Raw genomic sequence first — 12,350 nt, forward strand, 5'->3', positions numbered from 1 at the left:
TGGCTGATCATTCCTAATTAGTATCCTGTTCCAGCCTTATCTCCATACCCCTTGACTCCACTATCTTTAAGAGCTCTATCCAATTCTTTCTTAAAAGAATCCAGAGACTGGGCCTCCACTGCCCTCTGGGGCAGAGCATTCCACACAGCCACCACTCTCTGGGTGAAGTAGTTTCTCCTCATCTCTGTCCTAAATGGTCTACCCCGTATTTTTAAGTTGTGTCCTCTGGTTCGGCACTCCCCCATCAACGGAAATATGTTCCCTCCTGCCAGAGTGTCCAGTCCTTTCATAAGCCTATACGTTTCAATCAGATCCCCTCTCAGTCTTCTAAACTCAAGGGTATACAAGCCCAGTCGCTTCAGTCTTTCCGTGTAAGGCAATCCTGCCATTCCAGGAATTGACCTCGTGAACCTACGCTGCACTCCCTCAATAGCCAGAATGTCTTTCCTCAAATTTGGAGACCAGAACTGTACACAGTACTCCAGGTGTGGTCTCACCAGGGCCCTGTACAGCTGCAGAAGCACCTCTTTGCTTCTATACTCAATCCCTCTTGTTATGAAGGCCAGCATGCTATTAGCCTTCTTCACGACCTGCTGTACCTGCATGCTTGCCTTCATTGACTGGTGGACAAGAACACCCAGATCTCTCTGAACAGCCCCTTTACCTAATTTGATACCATTGAGGTAGTAATCTGCCTTCCTGTTCTTGCCACCAAAGTGGATAACCAGACATTTATCCACATTAAACTGCATCTGCCATGCATCTGCCCACTCACCTAACTTGTCCAGGTCACCCTGTAATCCCCTAACATCCTCATCACATTTCACCCTACCACCTAGCTTTGTGTCATCAGCAAATTTGCTAATGTTATTGCTGATACCATCTTCTATATCATTTACATATATTGTAAAAAGCTGCGGTCCCAGCACGGATCCCTGCGGTACCCCACTGGTCACTGCCTGCCATTTCGAAATGGAGCCGTTAATCACTACCCTTTGTTTCCTATTAGCCAACCAATTCTCTATCCAATCTAGTACTTTGCCCCCAATCCCGTGCGCCCTAATTTTACTCACTAACCTCTTGTGTGGGACTTTATCAAAAGCTTTCTGAAAGTCCAGGTACAGTACATCCACTGGATCTACCTCGTCCATCTTCCGAGTTACATCCTCAAAAAATTCAAGAAGATTAGTCAAGCATGATTTCCCCTTCATAAATCCATGCTGACTCTGTCCTATCCTGTTACTATTATCCAGATGTGCCGTAATTTCATCCTTTATAATAGACTCCAGCATCTTTCCCACCACTGAGGTCAGACTAACTGGTCTATAATTTCCTGCTTTCTCCCGCCCACCCTTCTTAAAAAGTGGCACAACATTAGCCGCCCTCCAATCCTCAGGAACCGACCCCGATTCTATTGAACTCTGGAAAATAATCACCAGCGCATCCACGATTTCCCGAGCCACCTCCTTCAGTACCCTGGGATGCAGGCCATCAGGTCCCGGAGACTTATCAACCTTCAGACCTAACAGTCTCTCCAACACCAAATCCTGGCAAATAGAAATTCCCTTAAGTTCAGGTCCTTCAGCCACTGTTACCTCAGGGAGATTGCTTGTGTCTTCCCCAGTGAACACAGATCTGAAGTACCCATTTAATTCCTCTGCCATTTCTTCGTTCCCAGTAATATATTCCCCTGCTTCTGTCTTCAAGGGCCCAATTTTTGTCCTAACCATTTTTTTGCCTTGGACATACCTAAAAAAGCTTTTACTATCCTCCTTTATATTCTTGGCCAGTTTACCTTCGTACCTCATTTTTTCTCTGCGTATTTCCTTCTTACTAATCCTCTGTTGTTCTTTAAAAGCTTCCCAGTCCTCCGTTTTCCCGCTTATCTTCGCTAAGTTATACTTTTTCTCTTTTAACCTTATATGTTTCTTTACTTCCCTTGTCAGCCACGGCCGCCCATGTCTCCTCCTGGGATCTTTCTTCCTTTTAGGAATGAACTGATCCTGCATCTTCTGCATTATACACAGAAATATCCGCCATTGTTCCTCCACGGTCTTCCCTGTTAAGGTATTAAACCATTGAACTTTGGCCAGTTGCTCCCTCATAGCTCCATATTTCCCTTTATTCAACTGAAATATTGTCACTTCAGATTGTACCCACTCCCTCTCAAATTGCAGATTGAAGCTTATTGTATTATGGTCACTACTTCCCAATGGCTCCTTCACTTCGAGGTCACTGACCAATTCTAAGCTATAAGTTCTCATCTGTTTTGGAATTTTGCCAGGTGATATCACTGACTACATCTTCCAACAATTCTGTAGGAAAAGATATGAAGTCTAAAACTCACCTAACAACAGTAAACCTCATATAAAAGAGATCTAAGGTTCAACTTTTTCACACAGATGGTGGTACGTGTATGGAATGAGCTGCCAGAGGATGTGGTGGAGGCTGGTACAATTGCAACATTTAAGAGGCATTTGGATGAGTATACTAATAGGAAGGGTTTGGAGGGATATGGGCCGGGTGCTGGCAGGTGGGACTAGATTGGGTTGGGATATCTGGTCGGCATGGATGGGTTGGACCGAAGGGTCTGTTTCCATGCTGCACATCTCTATGACTCTGTGGCAATTCACTGTTCTGACTCCCAGTGAACAGAATAATAAAGGAAATTATGGAGTTTTTTCAAATTAGCTGATGGATCCTGCATTTAATTCTCATACTTAATTACTCTGGAGAAGATAGTGGAGAACTGGCTTCTTGAGCCACAGTTAAAAAAAAATTGTCAGGTAGCTACCTGACGAAGGAGCAGTGCTTAAAAACTAGTGCTTCCGAATAGACCAGTTGGACTCTAACCTGGCGCTGTGTGATTTTTAACTTTATCCACCCCAGTCCAACACCAACATCTCCACTTCTTGAGCTATTGCAGTCCTTTGCATGTAGATACATTCACAATGCTGTCAGAAAGAATTCTTTGACAGTGATATCATTTAAATCAGAAGTGTGTGTAGTTTGGAGGGTACCTTGCAGGCGGTAGTGTTCCTATCCATCCATTTTCCTTGGTCTTTGAGATGGTAGAAGTTGTGGCTTTGGAATGTGTTGCTGCAGGAACCTTGGTGAATTGCTGAATGGGCAATAGTTAGATTCTGTTGTCATTGTTTGAGATGAGGAGAAAGTGAGGACTGCAGATGCTGGAGATCAGAGCTAAAAAATGTGTTGGAAAAGCGCAGCAGGTCAAGGAGCATCAAATGAGCAGGAGAATCGACATTTTGGGCATAAGCCTGAAGAAGGGCTTATGCCCGAAACGTCGATTCTCCTGCTCCATTGTTGGAGATGATGCCACTTATCAACTCAACCCTGAATGTTGTCCAGCTCTTTCTACATATGATGCAGACTGTTCCAGTACTTGATGTGCTGTGAATGCTATTGAACATTGTAAAGTCATTAGCAAACATACCCATTTCTGAACTTAATCATGGAAAGAAGGACATTTGTGGAGCAGCTGCAAATGGTTGAGCTTAGGATAATACCCTGACGAATTTCTATGGTACAGACACTAGATTTTAATTATCATTGAATCAAACTCTGCCAGTTGCTCTGGTGGGTTCTGAACCCATGTTACCAGGCCATTAGCCTGGGATTATTAGAAAACAGTGACATTATCGCTATGCCAGTGCCACCTTAGGCTTGTGGTTGTGACATGCAACAAGGCCAACTGCAAGCAGTCAGTCATTCAATGAACTTTCGGATCCCTTGTGAACACTCAATAAAAAGAAAAGAGCAGAATGAAACCCAATTTGTAGACTATTTAATTAAAAACCTGTTAGTCCCATTTTATTTTAAATTTACAGTATCTACTAATTCATCAGAAGTGAAATTACAGCACAGATTTTCCTCTTCATATGGTGCCATTAAACATTTTGCATAGGTGGAGCTTTTGGTGCTGAAGATTTTCTTCACATTTGATGTCACTCTGAGGAAGGTCTTCTATTGCATGTTTTTCTCTAAGGCAGAAGCTCAGGTTTAAGTCTCGCCTCAAGACGTGTTGGCCACAGAGCCTGGCTGAGATAAATTCGCTCAGTATGCCTCTGGCAGGTGGTAAGAATGGGGCAGGTTTCTCATCAGCCATGTCTGATGGGAAGTGAAATCCTCTCAAATTACAGTGACTGGGAACACTTCGCTGGAAGTGACTTGTGCCAGGGAAAACAATAGCAATGGAATCAGATATAAGCTACATATGGGAAAGCCTCCAGGACTCACATTCCCTTAGTTCAATTGTTGCAATCTTGCCTTTGATTCAAAAGGAAATCAGATTATGCCCTACTTCAGGAACTCAGTTTACAATGTGGGCTGACATTTCAAGACTACCCTGGAACCTTAATAATAAAAACAGGAAATGCTGGAGAAACTCAGCTGGTCTGGTAACATCTATGGAGAGACATACAGTTAACAATTCATTATTCTTCTTCCAAATTGGGGATTGATGATGAGTCTTTGGACTCAAAACACAAACTCTGTTTCTCTTTTACACATGGCAAATCTGCTGAATTTCTCCAGCATTTTCTGACTTAATTTCAGATTTCCAGCATCCACAGTACTTTGAGACATTGCTGCATTATGAGAGCAGTTTTGTTCCCAGAAGATTTGTTAAACAAGTATGTTATTGAGTATGACTTTTGTCCACTCTGTTACTAATTGTTATCAGAGTGAGGAATGTATTTAAAATGATCTGCTGTTCACTTGTGTGTGGGACTACCTGATTCAGTATGTGGGATAGTCAGTCAGTATTCCTCCCCAAATCAGTCTCATCAAAACATTAAAGTTGAGGTCTTTCGCTTAGAATGCCTGAGGTCTGCTGAATGATGCGTGTGCTGTGCCCAGTTGAAATGATTGTTATAAGTAGTCAAAGAAATGGCCTTACTATTAATAGCACCTCTACATCTTCCTCCCAATGGAACTATATGCTCAGCTCTTTAATGATGTGGTTCCACCTTGTTTCCATGGAAGAGAGCTCAGGTGTGCCACCTTCCTTTTACTGTTTAATGCAAATCAAATCATAGCAGATCCCAATAGTGTAATTCCAGTGAAGTCCAACTACAAAAATTGCATCAGGCATTCAGTGAGCTCTGTTATTATTGAACAACAAAAATGGAAATCATTGCCCATGATTGTTTTTTAGAGTGTCTGGGAGATTTGTCTGGGAGATCTCTTCATTTCCTGTTCTGTACTCATCTTTCATTCAATATCACCAGGAAAGATAACCTACTTATGACATAACGTATGCAAGTTGGCATTTGTCTATTGTGAACACACTTGAAATTTAATCCCTGTTTCTCTTAAAATTTGAGGATATGAAAGCCGTTATATAAATGTTTGATTTTTATTTCTTTTGCAATTTTATTCAAAGCCAAAATCCATATATACAGTAAACATACCAGACAGTGACTATATAAATCCCAAACACTGGGAGAGGTTTTGCTACCACAATGTAAGTTAAACCAATATTAAACTTCATGTTGTACAATCCTGAAATATGAAGTCTTTTATGAAATTCCCTAAGTCATTAATTACACAATAATGATGCATAACATCGACCGGATGTTTGGGACATGGATTTATATTACAACATGTGCACTCTTAGGAATTGAAGAATTAAGTAATATTTAACAGAGTTTGAGGTTGATCATATGGCCAGCCTTTCCCAGCATATTTCAGATCAATAGTAAGTGGTTCAGTGACATCTGGATTTGAAATGGGCTTTGCCACTTCCTCATAAAAATCATTACTTTCAACTGGACACACATCCTCACATTTAATCACAACAGATACTGCATCCTCCTCAATCTTCATATCAGCATATGGCTTGATGGCCTTAACAATAAGCATCTAGAAAATAGAAATTGAAATTTTAGTTCAAAATTAGAGCACAGATAAACTCAATGCCTATGTGCTAATCTATTAAAATCTATTAATCAAATAATTGTTAGCACCAATGACATACACAATCAAGTTGCTTAGTGACTGCTGGCATATGATTCAATTACATTACACAGGGAATTTTGAGGAGGCAGAAGTTAGTAAATCACCCAGGGCAGGAATCTCTCTATGTGGGGTTTCAGCCGGGGGTTATTTGAAATGTCAGACATTGTGTTCTCAGCTCAGTCGAATGGATGCCATCAGCGCTTCCTTTGCCTTTTGCTCTGAGCATCCTTTCCATCTGTCCCACATGCATCCCTTCCCTCTTTCTCATCAGTATAATTTTGTTTAGTTTTTCAGTAGTCCCGTTGGGAATTTAGGATAGTGGGAATGGAGGTTAGGGCAGTTGAATGTTCCTCTTGCAGAATGTGGGAGGTAAGAGTCACCTCTAGTGTCCCTGCCGACTGTATCTGTGGGATGTCACTCAACTCCAGCTCCTCGAAAACCAAGTTAGGGAACTGTAGCTGTAGCTGGATGAACTTCGGATCATTCGGGAGGTGGAGGGGGTTATTGAGAGGAGTTACAGGGAGGTAGTCACACGTCAGGTAAAAGAAGAAGATCGATAGGTTATTGACTGGGAACGGAAAGGGAACCAGCAGGCAGTGCAGGGATCCCTTGTGGCCATTTCTGTCAACAACAAGTACACCATTTTGGAGACTGTTGGTGGAGTGACTTACCAGGAGTAAGCTGTGGGGTACAGGTCTCTGGCACAGAGTCTGTTCCTGTTGCTCAGAAGGGAAGGGGAAGAGGAGCCGAGCATTTGTCACTGGGGACTTCATAGTTTGGGGAACAGACAGGAGGATCCATGAGAATGAGAGAGACTCACAGTTGGTGTGTTGCCTCCCAGGTGCCAGGGTTCGTCATGTCTCTGATTGTGTTTTCGGGATCCTTGAGGGGGATGTGGAACAGCCCCAAGTCGTAGTCCACATAGGCACCAATGGCACTGGCAGGAAAGGGGATGGGGATTTAAGGCAGAAATTCAGGGAGCTAGGTGCTTAGTGGTAGAACAAACAGAGTTGTTATCTCTGGGTTGTTGCCCGAGTCACGTGCTAGTGAGGCAAGGAATAGAGAGAGAGACGATTTGAACACATGGCTACAGCAATGGCGCAGGAGGGTGGGCTTTGGATTCCTGGATAATTGTGTCTCTCTGGGGTAGGTGAGGCCTCTACAAACAGGATGGTCTTCACCTGAATCAGAGGGGTACCAATATCCTTGGGGGGGAAATTTGCTCATGCTCTTTGGGTAGGTTTAAACTAATTTAGCAGGGGAATGGGAACCAAAGTTGTAGCTCGAGTATACGGGAGGTTGAGAGTAGTGACGTCAGAACTAAGATTTCAAGATTGCAAGAAGGCACCGGCAAGCAAGAAGTTGGTTTGAAATGTGTCTACTTCAACACCAGGAGTATTCGGAATAAGGTGGGTGAACTTGCAGCATGGGATGGCACCTGGGACTTTGAAGTTGTGGCCATTTCAGAGACATGAGTAGAACAGGGGCGGGAATGCTTATCACAGGTTCCGGGATTTAGATGTAAGAACATACAAAATGGTAAAAGAGGGGGTGGTGTGGCACTGTTAGCCAAGGACAATACTACAGTTGCAGAAAGTATGTTTGAGAATTTGCCTACTGAGGTAGTATGGACTGAGATTAGAAACAGGAAAGGAGAGTTTTCTATAGGCCTCCAAATAGTTCCAGAGATGTACAGCAAAGATGATCCTTGATAGGAGCGAAAGTGACAGGGTAGTCATTACGGGGGACTTTAACTTTCCAAATATTGACTGGGAATACTATAGTTTAAGTACTTTAGATGGAAGAAAATGAGGATTACAGATGCTGGAGATCAGAGTCGAGAGTGTGGTGCTGGAAAAGTACAGCAGGTCAGGCAGCATCCAAGGAACAGGAGAATCAACATTTCAGGCATAAGCCCTTCATCAGGATCAAGTACTTTATTTGGGTCAGTTTTTGTCCAATGTGTACAGGAGGGTTTCCTTACACTGTATGTAAACAGACCAACAAGGGGCAAGGCCACATTAGATTTGTTATTGGGTAATGAACCCGGCCAGGTGTTAGATTTGGAGGTAGGTGAGCACTTTGGTGATAATGACCACAAGTCAGTTATGTTTACTTTAGTGATGGAAAGGGATAGGTATATAGCGCAGGGCAAGAATTATAGCTGGGGGAAAGGCAATTACTATGTTTAGGCAAGACTTAGGTTGCATAGAATGGGGAAGGAAACAGCAGGGGATGGGCACAATTGAAATGTGCAGCTTATTCAAGGACCAGCTATTGCAGGTCCTTGATATGTATGTACCGGTCAGGCAGGGAGGAAGTTGTCGAGCACTGGAGCTGTGCTTTAGTAAAGAAGTTGAATCTCTTGTCAAAAAGAAGAAGAAGGTATGTTATGATGAGATGTGATGCCTCAGTAAGGGTACTGGAGAGTTACAAGTTGGCCAGGAAAGACCTGAAGAGAGAGCTGAGAAGAGCCAGGATGGGACATGAGAAGCCATTCACAGGATCAAGGAAAACCCTAAAGCTTTCTATAGGTATATCAGGAATAAAAGAATGACTAGAGTAATTTTGGGGCCCATCAAGCATAGCATGGGAAGTTGTGCGTGGAGTCAGAGGAGATGGGAAATTGCTAAATAAATACTTTTCGTCAGTATTCACACTAGAAAAGGACAATGTGGTTGAAAGAACATTAAGATACAGACTACCAGACCAGATGGAATTGAGGTGAATAAGGAGGAGGTGTTAGCAATTCTGGAAAGTGTAAAGATAGATAAGTCTTCTGGGCTGGATGGGATTTATCCTAGGATTCTTTGCGAAGCCAGGGAGGAGATTGCCAAGCCTTTGGCTTTGACCTTTATGTCGTCATTGTCTATAGGAATAGTGCCAGAAGACTGGAGGATAGCAAATGTTGTTCCCTTGTTCAAGAAAGGGAGTAGGGACAACCCTGGAAATTGTAGATCTATGAGCCTTACTTCGGTTGTGGGTAAAGTGTTGGAAAGGGTTATTAAAGACAGGAATTATAATCATCTAGAGAGGAATAAGTTGGTTAGGGATACTCAACACAGATTTGTGAAGTGTAGGTTGTGCCTCATAAACCTTATTGAGTTCTTTGAGAAGGTGACCAAACAGGTGGATAAGGGTAAAGCGTTTGATGTGGTATATATGGATTTTCGTTAGATGTTTAATAAGGTTCCCCACGGTAGGCTATTGCACAAATCACGGTGGCATGGGATTGAAGGTGATTTAACAGTTTGGATCAGATATTGGTAGCTGAAAGAAGACAGAGGGTGGTGGTTGATGGAAATATTCATCCTGGAGTTCAGTTATAGTGGGGTACTACAAGGATCTGTTTTGGGTCCACTGTTGTTTGTCATTTTTATAAATGACCTGGATGAGGGCATTCCTTACTTGTATAGTAGGGGATGACTTACCAAAGATTTTGGTAAGACTAATTCCTTCTTTACAAATATCCAGATGATGCTGACAATTATAAGCCCTACGAAAAATGCAATCACAGCTACATGTCCAAATAGAATTTTTTCTGGAAGGCAAAAGAAGAAACCAAAATAAAGCATTACAACTTTGTCCTGAAGGTAAGAATAGAATTATACAATTATGCTGGATAAAATGTGATGCAAAATACTGTAACTTTCCTTGGAATGATGATATTATTTAAACCTATACCACAGAGCAGAACATAACATAACTTCTCTTAAAATGATGACCAAGAAATTCATAAATGAACCCCTGATCCTATTCCTAGTCCCAAAGTCAAAGGAATTTCTCTATATGAATCACTAAGTTAAAATAAAATATGAAAACACAATAAAGGGGTATAATTAAAACACACCTAATTATTATACATAAATGAAGTGCACTAGAAAGCCAATTTGTACTTTGGCATTAGTAGATAATGTACCTTTACATATCATTAAGATAATCATTTCGGATGGGAGAAATGGTTCCAGAAAATCTGGAGTGACAGTGACAGTGCAGCAATCCTTAGAGTCTGTTTGAGGAACATTTTTTACTAAATTTCAAATCCAACGCTTCTGAGGCCCTTAATATCATTAGACACAAAGAATACATGCAATTCTCACATACCCCACAGTGTACTTCTTCTTCTGTCTGAAAATTGTTTATCTTGCTGCCCTAGCACCGAGGGCTTTTGGTTCTATATTTTAATGTCAATTAACATAATACTCTATTATTCCTTTTGTTTCTCTGATAGTGTATTGTCATTGAATATGAACTGTAATGAAATAATGCCAACTGCCATCACTAAGAGTAAAATGTCTCAATGTCAATGGAAGCTGAATTAAAATTAGCAGGATAATCAAATAATATGCATTGTGTGACATTGAGACGATGTATTCATTGAGTCCAAGGACTGGAGGCGAGAAGAATAGAGGGATATCAATTTGATTAACATCACAATTTGTTCTACTAATTTCTCAAGGTTTTTCATTGCATTTTCTCTTATTCATTTGTCCAACAAAATATACTTGATACTCCACATAATGTACTGTAGATCATATTGTGTAAGTCAACCTTTGAAGGCTCCAATACTACTCCCAAAAACAGGGTATGACTCATACACCAAATATAAAATATGAACTACCAGTGTACATGACTTCTAGTTTGAAATGTGAGAAAAATAACATTAGTCAATCATATTAAATGACCATGGCATGGCTTATTGAATAAAATAGCTGTACAAAATATTTGAAACCACAACAAAACTATTTCAAAATGATCAAATTTGTTGCCTTTGGCATCACGCAGCAAATTCATTCTGAATCGCTTTGGGAATAGTGGCATTGCAAGGATCCTGTTCTAGATCAACTGTGGCATTTTTGGTTTCAGAATCACCCTTCCTGGACAAACCATCTCTCTCTCCATTTACTGAATTGGAGTATTTAACATTCTTGAATGATCTGATGATTTTTGATCTTGAAATTTGATAATGAAGCCTCATCAAACACAGCTGCACTCAACTTTCTACTCTTTGCTAAAGTTTGTTCCTCATTCAACCAACCACCCATTCCAGTTGCTGTGAACATGATTCTCAAAGTGGTTTGTTCAGGCACATATCCAAAGGTTGAACGATGCATGCTAAATCCCCTGAAATAACTACAATGTGGGTGTTATTTCTTCACAGGTGCATCTTGATCTCATCAGTTACAGATGATCCAAATGTGTCCCACAATAATATGCAGCATTTTTATATAACCTAAGGGATGTTTATTCCATACCTTACTGATCTGGAACTTCGCTTCATCCTAATCTATCGAACAGCACAACAAATCTCACAAGGAACTTGGAATGCTCATGTTTGAAAATTACCAAAAGCTTCATTTTTATTCTTTTGGTTACACAAGTTATGCATATGAAATGGTTTTTTCATGTACTTTTTTCTCATTAGAATTGTTTCAAACATTTCCACTCAGCAGTCTGTCTAATAGGAGTGGGTGGCACAGTGGCACAGTGGTTAGCACTGCTGCCTCACAGCGCCAGAGACCAACGTTCAATTCCCGCCTCAGGCAACTGTCTGTGTGGAGTTTGCACATTCTCTCTGTATCTGCATGGGTTTCCTCCAGGTGCTCTGGTTTCCTCCCACAGTTCAAAAATATGCAGGTTAGGTGAATTGGCCATGCTAACTTGCCCGTAGTGTTAGGTGAAGGGGTAAATGTAGGGGAATGGGTTGCTCTTCAGAGGGTCGGTGTGGACTTGTAGGACTGAAGGGCCTGTTTCCACACTGTAAGTAATCTAATCTAATAGGATTATGGTTGATGTGATATAATGGGTCCTCATGTTTTTGCCAACTCTTGATGATGAATTACAGGAAAACAGCAATATTGGAATTGAAGTATTTAATGTTCCCAGAATAATCTTGGTTTTCCGCTTCAACAATAGGCTATTTTACTCCATAAAGTGTTACCCAAATTAGCAGTTAGTCTAAAATGCTGCATTGTTTGATTTGGTCCAGATAAGAGTGTACACATTCCTGATGATGATGTAACCATTCTGATGACTTTTAAGGACCCATTCTGATCCAGACTTATGAAGATCTAGCCAGTAACTGAACCCTCTTCTGGTTTTACTTTTAAACATCTGCTTCAGGTCAAATTCCTTCTTCCAATCTCAGACCGATTTTATTTTTACAAACACTGAATTCTTTCACTGTGGCAGTTATTTGGTGAGTTAGTAAATGTTATGAGTTGTAATTTAAATCCAGCTTTATCCTTCATTTATTTCCAGGAGGACCAATTTCAAATCTCAGTTCATCAACACCATACTATGTGTAGTCTGCTCTATGTGGTTGGTGGAGCGTGAGCTTGTGGGTGGTGTCTTAAAACATCACTTAAATG

At 41.1% G+C, this 12,350-nt stretch overlaps 1 protein-coding gene across 2 annotated transcripts in view; it reads right to left on the reverse strand.

Moving 5' to 3' along the window:
* Nucleotides 1-5,387: 5,387 nt before the first annotated feature.
* Nucleotides 5,388-12,350, reverse strand: part of LOC140454735 (interferon gamma receptor 1-like) — a 62,476-nt gene continuing 55,513 nt past the window's right edge. Inside the window, exons 6-7 of one of the 2 annotated variants that reach the window (XM_072549620.1) lie at nucleotides 9,411-9,520; nucleotides 5,388-5,883 (exon numbers count right to left, since the gene is read on the reverse strand). In XM_072549620.1, coding sequence (XP_072405721.1) covers nucleotides 5,650-5,883; nucleotides 9,411-9,520 — 344 coding nt within the window. In that variant the 3' untranslated portion in view covers nucleotides 5,388-5,649. Of the gene's footprint in view, nucleotides 5,884-9,387; nucleotides 9,521-12,350 lie in introns of both variants that reach the window. The other variant, XM_072549622.1, reaches the window with a different exon arrangement.

This window comes from Chiloscyllium punctatum, chromosome 3, assembly GCF_047496795.1.
Source record: "Chiloscyllium punctatum isolate Juve2018m chromosome 3, sChiPun1.3, whole genome shotgun sequence".
In the NCBI taxonomy this organism is placed as follows: Eukaryota; Metazoa; Chordata; class Chondrichthyes; order Orectolobiformes; family Hemiscylliidae; genus Chiloscyllium; species Chiloscyllium punctatum.